General features: G+C 45.1%; 1 protein-coding gene across 1 annotated transcript in view; it reads left to right on the top strand.

Annotated features, from left to right (window-relative positions):
• LOC105456569 (protein trachealess) overlaps nucleotides 1–16,910 on the top strand; it is a 75,776-nt gene that overhangs the window by 54,629 nt on the left and 4,237 nt on the right. Inside the window, exons 5-13 of the mRNA XM_011700713.1 lie at nucleotides 7,503–7,741; nucleotides 11,687–11,763; nucleotides 12,091–12,180; nucleotides 13,177–13,369; nucleotides 13,842–13,963; nucleotides 14,100–14,293; nucleotides 14,554–14,660; nucleotides 16,487–16,634; nucleotides 16,718–16,842. Coding sequence (XP_011699015.1) covers nucleotides 7,503–7,741; nucleotides 11,687–11,763; nucleotides 12,091–12,180; nucleotides 13,177–13,369; nucleotides 13,842–13,963; nucleotides 14,100–14,293; nucleotides 14,554–14,660; nucleotides 16,487–16,634; nucleotides 16,718–16,842 — 1,295 coding nt within the window. The remainder of the gene's footprint in view (nucleotides 1–7,502; nucleotides 7,742–11,686; nucleotides 11,764–12,090; nucleotides 12,181–13,176; nucleotides 13,370–13,841; nucleotides 13,964–14,099; nucleotides 14,294–14,553; nucleotides 14,661–16,486; nucleotides 16,635–16,717; nucleotides 16,843–16,910) is intronic.

Raw genomic sequence — 16,910 nt, forward strand, 5'->3', positions numbered from 1 at the left:
GGGGGGGGGGGTGAGAGGGGAAAGAAGGAAAGAGAAAGAGATAGAGAGCAATGTCAGCTCGAAGCAGAATGGAGCACAGCACGGCGAGAACGGGCGTCGAAGCTGAAGACGAAGACGAAGGCGACGGCGACGAGGACGAGGACGAGGACGACGTCGACGAAATAAGGCAGGGTGAGTGGGCGGACGCGCGTCGCACCGGGAAGCAGCATCGTTCGTCGAGCAGGGCGTTTCGTGGGCGGGATAACTCCGCCCGTTATTCGGCGCACGCTCCCGTTATTCACGTACTCTCCCGACTCCTTCATCCTCCGCGCTCTCTCGGTGCTCTCGGCCCGCGACGTCTCGCTCGTCGTGGACGGTACAGTCCCGTCTAGCCGCTCGCTCGGTCACGAACCCGAACAACGGCGACACACGGGCCGCGTATCGCGTAAGCTGCTCCGCGCCACCCTCCACCGCGGCGCGATCCCCGGGATTCGATTGGGGGTGCGCCGGTCCGTCTATGTCGACGTCGGGAACGCACCGCGACTACGTGAATGACCGCTTTCCGGACCACGGTACCGAGTGCCGGTTCGCGTGACAGTTTGTGTACCGTGAACAGCACGGGGGTTGGTGAACAGTGGTGGTCGCGAGAGACCATCGGACGAATCGTCAGATAAGTGAAGATATAAGTGAGCGAAACGACGCCGAAGAAATGTTGCCGTATCAGGTGGCCATGGATTACGGGGGCTTTCAACGACAAAGCCCGGTCGGGGTCGGTGTCGGTGTCGGCGGACCCCATCAGGGGGCCGCTGGGGCGATCAACATCAACCCCGCGTTCACGCACTCCTGGTTCGTACCGGCAGACCTCTGTGTCCCGTACAAACAGAGTCAGGGTCCTCTCCTCGAGCCAGGGCATGTTGTTTCTCTTATACTTATTTCTCTAATTACGTATTATACGCTTAATAGTTTGTAAAAATATCGTAAACGCTGTTAATCTTGAAACGGCGATCGATCTGCGATCCGACTGCACAAGCATCCTTACGTATTGAATCTGGCCTCTCGCTAGACCATCTATCGATCAATCGTTTCCATCGATTCACATCGCCAATAATTGTTATAAAATTTATCTTTAATTTTGTAATCGCGAAGCGATGCTCTCTTGTTCATCGAACAGTAAGCGTAACTCGAGATACTTTACGCGCGGCGAACATTTAACTTTACAATCATCCCTGAGAAAAACACGAGCGTTCTAATAGAAACACGCCGTCGTTTAATCCCGATATGTCATGTATTATTTATGTCACTTGACGTAACCACGTCCCGCGCGTTCGACAAATTACGCAGGTACATCCGACGAGAGGAGCGGTTGACATCGAGAATTTCCGCGGCCCTTTGGAAATCGGATGAAAGGGCCGCCCGTAGTACAGGGTACGGTCCCAAGAGAGCTCTGTCACAGTGAGTGGATAATGGGAATGGTGATGGGTGGCGGTAGGTATAAGGCGCAAGGGTGGTAAACCGATGGGGCAGACGAGTACGTCACGCCGCGGCCGTAAACCCGATGTGATATCGGAGGAACGCTGATGCTGACGGGGCAACCGGGGGAGCCGTCAATGTTACCTTTCGCCCTTATCTTCCTTCCAATATATACCTCTATTTTGATTTTCCGACGTCGCTGCGGTAACGAACCGATCACGCTAGTGCGATTCGACTATAGTCTTAATCGCAATTACTATATTGTCGACCATCCCTGCATGGGGGAAGCGATTGAAATCGGAGAAAATTTGCGTAATTTATTTTTCTACATTCAAGAAGCAAAACAATTTGTTATTGCGTATACTCATGTCCCGCGGCTCTCATCACGATAGTTTAGCCGACAAAATTAACGTAGCAGAATTCACAAAATTTGATAATTTTATTCGATTGAAGATTACGCAATTTCCGAAAAAAGCTGACCGAAAAAAGTTAATGAATGACTTGCTTCGCTTTAATCGATAATATATAATAGTACGATCGGTTAATATAAATAATCTTAGGGATTATAATCGACGAAGCTAAATGGATATACGAAACAATTAACTTTGACTCCTTGAGATCAGTGACCGCGTCATTATATCTGACTTTGGCGACGATGTCGCGCCACAAATACGTCCCGCCGAGCGGCCACGGACTCACGTTCCCGGAAGTTAAGACACCGGCGCATCCGGATGCGAACCACGGACGTGAGGCCTTTCGAAACCCCTTGCTTTCTCTGCTATAGCCGACCGAACGTCGGCTACTTAACTTTTCAGTGGGTGTCCAAGTCGCAGTCAATCCGGTCTTTTCGTATAGAGTCGCATTATTTTCAGGTTTTAGTTGATTTTTTTTATGTACAGCCTCTTTATAATTTTATTTTTTACAATTTTCTAATGATTTTTGTAAAGCGATGTGTATAACACAATGCCTTATTTGAATTTTTGAAAAAAATGTGATAATAATATTATTATTGAAACATTTAGGTTTATAAACATAATTTTTTTTCATTGCGACTTAATAATTTTTTTAAGCAATATCGAACATTATTATATTCTTTCCGTAATAACTATCCGTAATGACTATCGCCTAACCGTCAACTTTACCCAGACATTAAGGAAAGCTTTATTCGCGACGCAAAGACAAAAGGCACGACAAAGCGCTTCGTGCCGTAAACTACATTTGATACCAGTGAGGGGGAGGAGGGGAGTTTGGGGTCGCGTCCAAAATGTAAAGGAAAGAAGAAACAGCTCTTACAAGTGCATTTACCGAAAGTTCTCAGGCTCGACCTCCGCTCCTCCGCATCGGGAAGCTCATCACGTAGACTTTAAGCCCTCCCTTATCTGCGCGTCATCAGGAGCCAACTTCCCTCCGACTCTCTATCTACCCGCTCTCTCGCCCTCTCGCTGTCGCGCACACGTCGCCTCTCGACCCTCTTTCTCTCTCTCTCTCTTTCTCTCTCTCTCTTTTTTCTGTTTTATTGTAGGTGTGTAGCGCATGCATGCGTACAGCGGCCGTGATTTACGTCCGCGGATGCAGCGGGATGCTTTAGTGCTCCCGGCGTTATTCTTTCTTCGTTTTCTTTTTTTCTTGTTTTATCCACTTCCATTCAGATCCGCTCTGTTCCGTGGAAAGCGTTTCCTCGCTCGTGTCGTTATCCACCATATCACGATAAATATCACGATATTAAAATACAGATTATATTTGGTAACTCCGACTTATAGCGATAGATCACTTTCGTCGCCGAAAGAGATAGTCATATCGACAGACGTGAGAATTCTAGGATAATCCGGGAAATTGTTTTTAAAACGCAACTTTCTCCCTTCGCGTCGGACTCGACGGCAAGAAATGTCCCAAGCTCATTCTACGCGTATAATTGCGTAACACTACGAATTTACACACGTCGCATTATCCCCTTCGCGCCCGCTTATAAAACCCGACATGATTCGAGCGTTGCATCATGAATGAAATCGCGGACCGTACTTTGGTCCACTAGAGGCGAGGGATGTACCGTGAATTATTCATGACATCGAATAAGAACGTAAACGACAAAAGACAAACGACAAAGACGCTCGCGATACTTTTTTTTCATAGCGACTTAGCGAAAGGGTTTGCCAACTCGTCGACGTCTTGTCATCTCTGTGGCGACTAACTGCGTCTGACGAATTTAAATTTTTCGCGGATTAACAATTCTTTGGAGAAATTGGCCGTAGGAGCTCCAAATCGTTGCAGATCGAAGCGATTTACGATTCCTCGCGCGAATCTAATCGCGGCGCGGTGCCGTAAAAGTTATTCTTCGCTCCTCGTTATCGGACGGTCGGCGGAAATGACATTTTTCACCGTAACGCTACAAAAGCCCGGGCATCCGATAGCCGGTCCGGTTCCCCGCCCCTCGGTACCAGGGACCGCGAAAGAAAATTATGTCGAAACTGGAGCCGTAACATTAGGAGCATTGTATTGTTGCGCGAGGCTACGACTCTCCGGGGAATAGGTTGGAAGGTCCGTTCGTCCTTTTCCGACTCACGTTCCTCTTCGACGAGGAGCGCGCGCGCGCCCGCACACAGACGCACGTATCCACGGACGCGGAAATACAGATGAAACCGGGACATACCCTCAGGTGGTGCTTCGGACCGGCAAATGAATCGTTTAATTGAATTAGTCGATGAGTCCGTGCTGCGACGCGCATTATAATTTCTATGGGTTGCCGATACCGTTCTCGCTTCCCGTTCTTGTTGCCGAGAGGAATCATATCGAAGAGCTCTGCAGGGAAGACTGTCATCGGGGGTTGCGAAAGGGTTGCGAAGATTCCTGTTACGATTATGTACCGCTCAATTTTCTTACAATTCATTCGGGTAATCCTCGTACAGCGGACGTATATCCCTAAAAGTATTTTACAACTTTGCGTTCTGTCGTAAAAATCGTGAAATAATCGTGATTCAGGGAAATCCAAGAAAAACACGCAAAACGGTACAGACTATCTTTGAAAGTTATCTTGTTGGCTACAAAACGATGGATAAATATCGTAATTTCGCGACTCTCGCATTTTTTTTTAATGCAACTTTCTCCGGAGAAATCACTGTTGTTCCAAGAATCGCTGATATTTGAAAAAATCGAAACGTATATAACAAATTGCCATATTATTTCTTTTAGGTGTAAAAGATTTTTTCCGAGGGGTAAAAATCTCGCGCGCGACCATGCATGCATCGAAAATGTCGCGATAGATACTTATAGGCTTTTGCGTCATGTATTTTGATGTATAGAGAAACGGTATTGTCCCGCTCGGTAAATTTAGTCGATTATTATCACACAACTGCTATTTTTCGTACCTACGGCGCGCGGTGACGATTCGAGTTGCACTCGAAGCTGAGAGACGAAGAACGAAGGGTGGCGGGCACTCGAGGGCGAGAGCTCGTCATAGCTCGCTGCTGAATTATTGATGGGCACCAGCACTTAGAGAGGCGAGAGGATGTCGAGCGCGGTAGCGGAAGACGATAGTAGTCCTTCTCGAGAATCGCCAAGGATATACCGATATGCGATGGTTGCGTTGCGCGAGGGACCGCTATCTCCGGTCCCACGGGATTCTCGGATCTCGCGAGCCCTCGTCCTACCGCCCTCGCCGCCCAATTCCGGCCAATTTGACCGAAAGTTGGACGTAATTTTATTTTCACACGTCTGCAGACGCGTTCCGCCGTGGCGCGGCGGCGACCCGGCCGAACGAGGGCTGCTGCTCGCCGTGCTTAGGCTTCAGCTTCTCTCCGGTTAAGTTCCGTTCCTCTTGGGGAATGGACTCGACACGGTCAAAGGAAACGAAGGAAGCTGCGCCCCTCTTCCCTCGTATTCTTTATCCTCGCCAATCGTCGGCAGAACCGTCGGTGTTTAATCGTCTCAATTTGGTCCGCGTTCACATGATGGGACGCGACGTGATGGGGCTCTACAAGTAAACGTATAACGTGTCACGTGGGAAAATACATGAAACTCGTGTTGTATTATTTTAACATGTTGTATTATTTTAGAAAAAAAAAGTATTATACATATATGAGCAGTCGACAAGAATCGCGATATCAAGCGCCGCGCCGGCGGGAAAAGTTTAGCGCACGCTTCACTGCAAACGTGTACTCTATCATTTGGCCAACGCGGCCGTGGAAGGGAGGAATCTGTCATTATCCCTTTGGGACGAAAACGAAAGTCCGCCCGTGAACGAAACTTCATCGGGGGTAGGAAGGATCGAGTGTCGCGGAATGCCTGTAAAATGCCAAAACAAGATTCTGGCACAGTAGTGGCTTATACCTATGTATCGGGGGGATGCTCTCTCTTTCTCTCCCCTTTTCTTTCGTTTTTACGACTTCCGATCCCTGCTCGGGTGGCAGCGCGAGAATGGTCATAATGGGTTACCATCGTGTTGGCGCATCTCTCGCGCAAGGGAGAGACAAAACTCGAAGTGATGGGGAAAGCACCGCGACGTTTTACAGTCGTTAAGCGCAATAGCGAACGAATAAAAATCCTATCGCATTTCGTGTCATTTCGATTCCGAATCACCGCGGCGTGGGCGCTTCCGTCAAGCCGGTCCCCCCGGCTTCCGAACGACGGGAGTTAGTTAATGGGCGAAACTCTTAACTATTCGGTGCCTTCTCGGGGCACAGATCTCACGGAGTTACATTAGAGATTCTCCGCTTTACGCGCACTCTTTGATTTATTGCGGTGCTCCTGAAGAAGAAGGGTTACCTCGCGCCTTACCGCGTTCCAGATGGAAAACAGCTGACGTCTATAAGCATTAAAAATTGGCATTTGATTGTGCTCAACGTTCGTTGAATTTCAACAATTCGAGTCCGGCGAGAACGAGTCCGTTGAGCAAGTATTCGTCGCCGATTTAACAAAATCTTCGCGTACGCTCGCGACATCCTGGAAAGTAACGCACGACGTGGTCCACCCGCGCCAGTTCTCCGATTCGCCGTCGTCGAAGGTTAACGACCAAAAGCGGTACCAAGAAACGGCACGTAGATTACGCGCGATGCCGCGCCGTCGCCACCATTTCCAATTGGCCGGCGTTTACAGTTTAAATGTAAAACCGAGCACCCGAGGGGCCGTCCGTTGGGCGTGGTTACATTACACCGATGTTCACTCGCGGATACGTTCGCCGGCTTGTCAGTAAACATGGGCTTCATAGCGCTTGAATAATGTATGCCGTTTAAGCGGTGGCCGCACCGCGACACAGCACATCGCCACGCCTCTCCGCCTTTATACCTATTTGCGCGACCGCATAATTTCAGCTTCTGCCGTGCGCATTTGCGCGAAATAACAATGCCCGTCTCTGTCGTACGTCGCATCGCTCGCAAATGCCATTAAAAGACACGTCGCGACGAACGACGGGCATCCGATAAAAGAAATGGGACCGGAAGTACGGAACGAATCCGCGGGTCGATCGCTGATCTCTCTCTCTCTCTCTCTCTCTCTCTTTCTCTTTCTCTCTCTCTATGATTAAAACTTATGACCGAAATCCATATAGACTTTTACGATTATCTCGCTAGGACGTTCATCAAACCGCTAGTTTTTTAATCGCAATTAAAGTACATCGATATTAAGGGTTACACTTTTGCATTCGCAGTTCTAATTGTGATTAGTGACCCTTAGCTGCGGACATTATATGCTAGTATAGATGTGGTACTCTTATTGTTAGATGTGAAAAAAGGGAAGTAAAAAGCGCTCTTCACGCTCCATATTATGTACTTGCTGCTGCATTTCCGTGTACTTTTTCAGCATTAATTTAAGCAAAGAATAAAATTTTACTTGTTTCCTTAGAATAATTGATCAAAATTACAAGTGGCGAGAGTCCCAGAGACTCCACGCGACCACAGTCAACGGTTAAAAGCTACACGTTGGCAGACGGAATTAGTTGACTTTTTTTTCTCTGGGGACTGTTCTCTGTACGTGCGAATTGCGATTCACGATAGCGTCTACTGCGATTCGAAGAGACGCACTGTTCTCGCCGCGCTGTAACCGTGCGCGTGTTTGCATTACAGTATCTTGGAGTTGCGCAAGGAGAAGAGCCGGGACGCGGCGAGGTCGCGACGGGGTAAAGAGAATTTCGAGTTCTACGAGCTCGCGAAAATGCTACCACTACCAGCGGCCATCACCTCCCAGCTGGACAAGGCCTCCATAATAAGGCTAACGATCTCGTACCTCAAACTACGCGACTTCTCCAGTCACGGCGATCCGCCGTGGTCCCGCGACGGTCCACCGCCCAGCAAATCCGTCAAAGGTAAGAGACAATGCGCCGCGTTTCATCGGCGACTTGCACGAAAAAAATAAGGTGACACTTACAGCATATTTCGCGTTTTTACAGCGTTTGTCATTGGTTATTGCACGAACAACGGAAAATTTCTTAAGAATACTGACTTTATATGTTGAAAATTATTTCGTTGCGAATCCACAAATTATTAATTAAATCGTTTCGTCGCAACAGTAATATGTATTTGTTGAGAATATACTTTATTTTGCTTTAGCAGCAAGTTAAATTTGCTTAGTGATCAATTCGTGTTCCTATATGAATTACAGATTTGCTCAACAGAATTATTTTTGGACAAAATAACTTTCACCGTATCGAATATCGAATAAGTGCTCATGGTAGCAAAATTCGCAGATTATTCTTACGTTGAAGATGCAATAGCGAATGGCAACTGTTTTACTGCGACAGCAAAATCTTTTTATTTTCATGCACTTACCGAGTGATTGATTCTGCACTCACATTGAATTTAACTATTGAAATTTGTATTATGATTTGGGTATCAAGTAAGATTCCATCCGTTGTTATTTCCATCAGATATAAATGCAATACATAGTATCGCAGTATCAAGCGAACATTTTGTATTAATTTATCGCGATAGACGTAGTGTCTCGCAGTTTCTCCGGATAGCCGATTCGACGGAGATATATCTGCCGATGATGTCTCTTGATGGATCAGCATTTAACCTCGGGAAGGGGGAGTCATCCAGACTGTTAATAGGGATCGGGACCCGTATATTCCGTACGCCTAACTTCCTCTCTGGGGATAAGAATAAGAGAGGAAGTCAGCCGCGTTATAATTCCTTTACGCTCGTGTCGTCTGCAGTGGAGTAGACTGGCGTTGCGGCAGACACGTGCGGAATGTATCGCTGTATTTCATCGTACGTGTGATACGCACTTCATATTTTTCAACACACATATCTGCACACTAAAATTTAATAAATTCGTTTCAGATAAATTTAAAACGAAATAAGAAATATAAATAACAGAATCATCGCAAATATCAAATATGTAATATGTATTTTACATATATTTTTTATTACGAGCTTTAGGATGCTTTATAATTTCATATTTAGCAGACAGATATATAAATATAATTTGTTAAATGATTGAAACAAAATAAAAATATAAGTAAGAAAGCAGCGTAAGAGCATGCGGTAATCGCGTTAAAGTCAACAGATATTCGGCCTGTCTCCGATTGCGAATGATGTCTTCTCGCTAGACACGTGTCTTCTATTATCAGACAGAATCGACATCATGTCGCGACGTAGTGCCGTATAATTCGATTTATAAAAATGTGCTCTACGTACTTTCGTAAAACGCCTCGCCTTTATATATATCCCAATTTCGTGGCTCGATAAAGTACCTTTCGTCGTACATAATATAACGCGAATCACAAGAACCACTGGGATACAGCTGGGATATATCTGACAAAGATTGTGGACAGTAGCCTCCTTAAGGAAACACGTAAACTTCGCAATAGATCGAGCTTTCTGATACCCTTTACAATTCCAGTGACCATGCAGCCTGCGAAAGAGAGAGATTTCTAGATACATAGTAATAGAGAATTGTCGGCAATCATCGAGCGATAAGATCGCCGCGGGCCTCCTTCATTTTCGTGCTTCATTTAGCGAAAAGGGAGCAGCTACCAGTTTAGTTTAGTGTATTTTTGCTCTCACATTTTTTCACTCAAGTTAGCTGAAGCGCCCTGTTACTCTCGCTGCTCGAGGTTTTATGTTATATCAACTAATCAAGCCGACTTTTTCAGAAAGAATAAACCGCTGTTGTGCATTGTCGCTAATGCTCATTCCCGCTAGCTATCAATGAGAGAAAAAATTCTCCACAAAGGAAAAATCGTAAAGACACCGTTGTTGAACTTGTCGGGAAGCTTCACTTACCCGCAGAGCCACCGCATATTTTCAGAGTGGCGAGGGGCTGGTTGAGTTAATATTTACAGTGCGGGAGGGTCGCGAAAAGATAGAGAAAGAGAATGAGAATGAGAGAGGGGTTTTGCCACGTACGCGGGTACGTATAAAGGCTTAGGTACCTCTACCACTATCCACATGAAAATCTAATCACGACGGCCCCCTACGAGCGCACGCCTCGCGTTACGAACCGCCAATGTAACTAAACTAACGAAATTGAGTTAGGTGCCCGCGCATCGCTGTGCCGCAACTCCTCGTCAAACTAAATCCAGTGCGCCCCTCTTCTGTTCGCGCCGCATGTCAGGACCGCCGTCAGAACGAGAGGCCTCTCGACTTAACACCGGATAAAATGATTTCGCGGTTCCGAATCTCCAGCAGCAACCGGCCTATCGATTCACCTAAAATCGTAAAGAATCGGTTTGAAAAGAATAATCAATTGATGTAGCTTCCATACGTACGATAATTACATGGTATTTGCTCGTGGAAATATCGGCACGGATATTTTTCTAGCTGCAGCCTAAAGCAAACACACACGGCCAAGTTATATTTATCAAAATATTGTGATAAATGGTGGAGGTGTGGTACCGGACTTGATGTGTGGACGAAGGTTGACCGCACGTGGCGAGCTATAATATAATATCCGCGTTACGGAAGTAATTCACCAAAGCTTATCTAAAAAAATAAAATGTTCTGTCAGATTCTTTTAAACAGCGCTTTACGTGCGCTATTTAACATTTTTCATTTGACAGTTACTCACGAAGTAACCGCTGCGAAACAACCAATCGGCATCGCGAAAAAGCGACAATACTTTGACAGATGCGAGTATCGATGTCATCCTTTTTTTAGAAAGGAGATTTTGAATATGTGGTTCATTATTCTGGTTCTTTAATTGATTTTCGTATTATGTAAAAGTCGGCACATGTCAAATTATAAATAAAAAATAGGGTATTTAATATCGAATCTTGAATTCTTACGCGAATTATAAAGCATACTTTACGATACATAAAATCATAAATGGAATCTTATTTTGATATTTGATACGGACGACAGGTCGCTTAAAGCGAGCTTCAGCAATAGTATCTTTAAAGATCGAATACATCTTCAAAGATTTAGTCAATGGGGGTGCGCGAGGGGGCTCGTTCGCATTTGCGAAAGGGTCATTATAATTGGGAGAACAAAGGCGTTCGTCAAGAAACGAAATCCCGTTAGATTATCCCGGAGTCCGGCTCCGTACGATAGGAAATATCGGCATTACCTTGTTGACCGAAAACCCGAAACTTGGGGTCAGTCCGGCGAGTCAGTCGGGTCATTCCGCCTCATCCCGATGGACTTACGAGATTAAGCGGTTCGCGCGCGAGTTTGATCGAGTCTTCTAAGTCCTTTCATTACGGAGCTACTGGGGAGCGTAGGATTATTATTACGGTAAGAAGTAGCCCGCGTCTTGTTTGTTAAACGAAGGGAGAAAAGAAGGCGCAAAAGGGGTCGACGGAGTCGATGAGCTCAATGCCGATGTCCATACCGCGTGAGTCACATATCGTTCATCAATCGAGGGATACCTCTCTCGATAAGTATATGCCGGTTTGTCAACATTGTTACTGTTCAACATTGCGTTACCAATACTCGTTCAAGGAGATTTCAAATATCTGATTAATCGTGGACGAGGCAAACAATAGATTTGTGCGAAAGATTTCGAATGAAATTGAGAAACCAAAGTTCTTTAAAAATTTCTCTTCGGTTAAAAAGTGAAGTCCGTGGCGATAGTTTTACTTCAATTCTATTTTTGAAATTTTGTTTTAAACTTAGCAAACACACGATAAATCACACCAATGTAATAATAAAAACGAGTGTTTGCAGTTAGTTAAAAATTCGAAAATAGAGATTGTCGCGAGAAATTAATAATTCAAATCATAATAAAAGACATTTATATGTATTATTATTTTTAAGCGTTATATTATTTTGGAGTTGTTAACGTTATCTTGGTACGTTATCTTATACAGGTGCTAATCGAGTTAGAGCGTCATCGACTACAACGATAGATCATTTCGAAATTCATCAAGGTACTCACATATTACAAGTAAGTATCATCACGCTGTTGTAAACGATAATGCGTTCACCAAAATAAAGTATCTTTGACTTTAATATTTTCTTTTCAAATTACATTAAATGTTGCACCACAAGCTCTTTATTCTCCGATCGACATCATACAAATCTATCGATCAAATTTAAATATATTTAAAGTATAAATCAAGTTGAAATTCGGAAAAAAATCATTAATATGACTACTCATCTCCCTCTCTGCAAAGAGGAAGAATTTGTTTCGGGAAATATTATTATTTTGCATTTATCGTTTGAGAATATTCGATCCGGAGTTCTTCAAGTATATCATATTTTTTGTCGCCAGTCCCTGGATGGCTTTGCGATGGCTGTCGCGGCTGATGGCAGATTCCTGTACATATCTGAGACCGTTTCGATATATCTCGGCCTCTCACAGGTAAGCGCGGCTCGTCGTCATGGCGGCCATGTCGATGAAGTCGGAAACGACGGGCACGAGTCAGGGGGTGCGTAGGGGAAAAGTGATAACGATAACGAGAAAGCGAAAACGGGTAAAAAGCAACGTGGACGCGCCGAACGCGAATGCAACGTGTACCGTCAACCGGAAGGCTAGAGATAGTAGTAAGATATAAAGACATGACAGAGGGAGGAGGAAAAGAAGAAAAGGGAAAAGTTGACGGAAGAGAAGGAGGTTGAAGTTGTAGCGATGGTGGTAGCGGCGGCGGCGGCGGCGGCGGCGGTGGCAGTGGCAGTGACGGTGGCGGCGGCGGCGGCGGTGGTGACGGTGGTGGTGGCGATGGTTGCAGAGGTAGCGAAAGAGGAGGAGAAGGAAAAGTTGATAGCGTTGTAGAAGAATAAGGAGGAGAGGTCAAGGGAGGAAAAGAGGAGAAGGTTGTACGAGTTGGCGGCCATACTGGCTGGCACGACGGGCGAGCATGACATAGAACGGGGGGAGCGAGGGGGAGGAAAGGGAGGATGGGATGGGTGGATGGCGGCGGGCGGAGGTGGTCGCATGCGGCTCACGTAGCCTCTGCACGGCGGCGTGTTCGCCATTCCTAATGCCGCGAGCGAGAAGGTGGACGGGGAAAGAGAGTAGAGAAGAGCGGTGCCGGGGGATAAAGCGGGGAGGAAGAGGGTACGGGAGGTGACCGGTGTAGCTCTAGCCTCTCGGTTCTCTGCGAAGCTCGTGGGGCAATCAATAGGGTGTTTCGGGGATTCGGAAAACCGACGGGAAAGCCGACGTTGGCACAAACATGGCCGCAGCGCCCGTTCGCCTCCCCTGACTTTCTCGAGGCACTGCGTACCCCCTGCGTACCCCTATACGTGTCTTGCGCCGAAACCGACCCCGTGGCGGCGCGGCATGATTCTGTCCCCTGTAAGCTGCACGAGATAAATCCCGCCGTGTAGAAGGGAAGACCATTGTTTTTAATTCCAGGTAGAGATGACGGGTTCGAGCGTTTTTGACTATGTCCATCAGCAAGATCATGCCGAGGTCGCTGAGCAACTCGGTCTGGGACTCGCATCGTCGACAAGTACCTCGGCCCCGCACTCGTCGAATTCCGGTCTAGCCTCGCCGAGTAGCGGCGCGTCGGAAGAGCATGGTTCGTCCTCCACCGCGAATCCCGACGGTAAATCTTCGTGTCACGTCATATCGAAGCGCGTTAGTTATTAACTCTTCAACTGCACGGAGAGAATTTTTTTTTTAATGTATCCTGCAAATCATGTTAATTTTGTGGGACAATATAGTATTTAGGCAAATTTTACTGTGCACTACAATAAGATTTTACAGTAAAATTTGCCTAAATACTATATTGTCCCACAATTAACATGCAGGGTAAATTTAAAAAAAAATTCTCTTCGTGTGCGAAGGTTGAAAGCAAGTCTTTTAAAAATTTTTTTTATAACAAAAGATTATTTTAACGTATCGATTTTTATAATGGCCAGCATCGAACTTTAAAAGAGACATAATTATACGAGAGAATTCGACCAAGTTAAAATAATCGTGATAATTGCTGTCTGACGGCAAAAGAATTAAAGAATTAGATATCCGAGTGTATTTCGGAGGACTCAATTCTTTCATGTATATGTATCTATCCTCAGTGTCCTCGGTAATGTCGCTGTCGGCGACTGGACTCTACAAGGGGTACGACCGAGCGTTTTGCGTTAGGATGAAATCCACTCTGACGAAGAGGGGGTGTCATTTCAAGTCGTCGGGTTATCGGGTAAGCGAAATCACGCTTGGTAATCCTAAGAAAATTTCTCGTTTTAATTAACGTTATTTAACGCGCGACAAGATTGTGTAAGATAATTTTACATTTTTTTACGCTATATTTTTTATACACGCGCGTATATATATAGGTTGTGCTGTTGCTGTGTCGTTTGAGGCCGCAGTTTGTATTCAGCCACGCGAGAAAGTCCGCACCGCCTTTGATGGGCATGGTCGGACTAGCCATCGCGCTTCCTCCGCCCAGCGTGCACGAAATTCGTCTCGAAACCGACATGTTTGTCACACGGATCAGTTTCGACTTTCGGATAGCACATTGCGAGCCAAAGTGAGTACCGCTTGCATTGAATCGAGTCTGTAGCGCTATTGAAGAAGAACGACACGAGAGTATATTTAACCATTTTTCAAACCACGTGGAAGTTTTTTATTTTAAGACAATAATGTACGAGTATAAATATTGCCCGCATGCTCTTGTGTGATAGATTGTAAATCCTAATCTACGTTTTCTCGCGTGGTTTCCTTCCTGGAAATGGACGAATTTTATATAAACGGTCGCTTTATAATAGGAGCGTAATTCGTATTTCTCAGGGTTTCCGAATTGCTGGACTATACCGCCGACGAATTGACGGGGAAGAATCTTTACACGCTGTGCCATGGCGAGGACGCGAATCGGCTCCGGAAGTCTCACATAGATCGTGAGTATGACTGCAGTCATCAATTACGTTCGCCACGTTCAATCGTATAATTCAAGTCGAGTGAGTATACCGTTTGCACGATCGCGCACCAAAGTCACACGCGAGAAGGACCTTCGCCCGCTCTCCCCCAATGTTTTTCTGTGTAATGTTCGAAGGAATGTACGCGTGTGAATCCCGAGTAATTTGTTGACTGTGTGAATCCCGAGTAACTTGAACAATAGTTGCGCCGCGCAAATTTTTGCGAATCTCAATTACGTCGCCGTGACCACAATCCGTTGACTACATCGATGCCACAACGCGATCGTGGAAATTTTTCATCAATGCCTCCAACACGTACGACGATGTGCTTCTCTGCAATAGTATTTTATTTGTCGATTAGATTATTCTAAGATGAAAGAGAAATATGCTCGAAAGAGAACGGGGCTTACGAAATAGGGGACATTAAAAGACGGACGAGAGAAAGAAATAATAGTTGTGAGGAAGAAAATGAATTGCAAAATTTGCAAGAAATAACAAGTCGGGAAAGAAATACGCAGGGGATCGAAAAACATAATCTATGTACTTATTTCGAATTTCTCTGACTGACAAACGTGACAGAGTTTCAAGCCACTAAATAAAATAGCCGCTGAATAAGAATTAAATTAACGTTTTAATGCCGTAAAAAGAAACAAATATCTTTTTTTTATCAGTGTGCAATAAATTTGCTTCTGTCTTCTTTTTTTCGCAATATTTGTACTCGAGAAACAATTAACGAAAATAAGAGCTGTCACGTTATTCATATACATACGTTCCCAACAAACCAAGCCGATAGATCTGCCACGCAGAATTTCTTGCTCCTACTGTTCTAGGAAAATACTTTGGTGAAAGAGCGCGATGGGTGTCAAAGCTGTCCGGGAAGAGAGAAAAGCACGAAAGTATTAATACGTTGGTCTTTTCGACTGCGCGCGACCGCTTGCAGATTTAGTAAGTACGTATCTGTTTGTATTTGAACGTTTCACATGAGATTACTAGCCACGTAGGCGTTGGGGGATAACGTTTCTCATTGATGAACATTCGATCGCGCAGATAACTATTCGCAATTATCATAGTTACAAATATATCTATCGCGCGCGATCCCTTGGCAAAACGAATGAATATCGCTCTTTCGTTAATTGAGTGTTTTCGAGATACGATAATGCACAGATTTCTGAGATCAGTATCTATGCAATCTATACAAACTAGAAGATTTAATTTCTTTTATCAAAAAATATACGTCGTCGTGATACACTCTAACGTGTCTTCGTCGGTTCGATCAGCCTCGGACAGCGACAAACTATTACCCGACACAAACGAGCACATTGTCAAAGATAATTATACGGAAAATTATCGATGATTCTTGCCCAATCAGCTAAACAAAAGATTTAGAAAATCTTATTAAAGAACGAATTATCTTTTGCGGGACAGACTACGGACGCCACTTCTAAGAGCATTATACAGAGATGTAATTGAACATTTAACACCCTGAAAATAAACGAACGATTGATCAAGATACGCATTGCCCATATATATATGGAATGCCTATCTTCTCTTTCATCGTCGTACAAACGGTAACTTCGACGCTAATTATATGGTATTGCATTTCCGAAAAAGTGTCAAATGCTTGAATAAATAAAAGGATTTAATTACCCAAGTAACAACATGACGTCAAATGACGCTTTAATAACGTCTTATTGACGTTAAAGACGTTATTAAGATGTCACCTTGTTACTTGAGTAGTTAATATTTCCGCGGGTATACGTCTCACGGGTAAATCAAGGCCCTCAAAAAATTCTTAATTGTGATTTCAGTGATCCATAAAGGACAAGTGCTGACGCATTACTATCGGTTGATGAACAAGAGTGGCGGATTCACGTGGCTACAGACGTGCGCAACCGTCGTGTGCAGTTCGAAAAATGCCGAGGAGCAAAATATCATTTGCGTCAATTATGTCATAAGGTGAGTCATCAAGTGAGTAACGAACGACGAACTCGCTTTTCTGTCAAACCTTATTGTGTTTAATTGTCTTGTTTTTTTTATAGCGGCCGAGAATACGAAAATTTAATTATGGACTGCTGTCAGTTAGAGGACGGTGTCACCGGTGTCAAGAGGGAAGATACGGCCGGGAATGATCCGGAGAACGGATCGCCAGATGCTGACAGAGGAGGTACAAAACGTTCTTTGATTTAGCGACAAGTACAATTTCCCCGGCCCATCGATCCTGGAAAGTCTTCT

This window comes from Wasmannia auropunctata, unplaced genomic scaffold, assembly GCF_000956235.1.
Source record: "Wasmannia auropunctata unplaced genomic scaffold, wasmannia.A_1.0 LD335634.1, whole genome shotgun sequence".
Classification (NCBI taxonomy): Eukaryota; Metazoa; Arthropoda; class Insecta; order Hymenoptera; family Formicidae; genus Wasmannia; species Wasmannia auropunctata.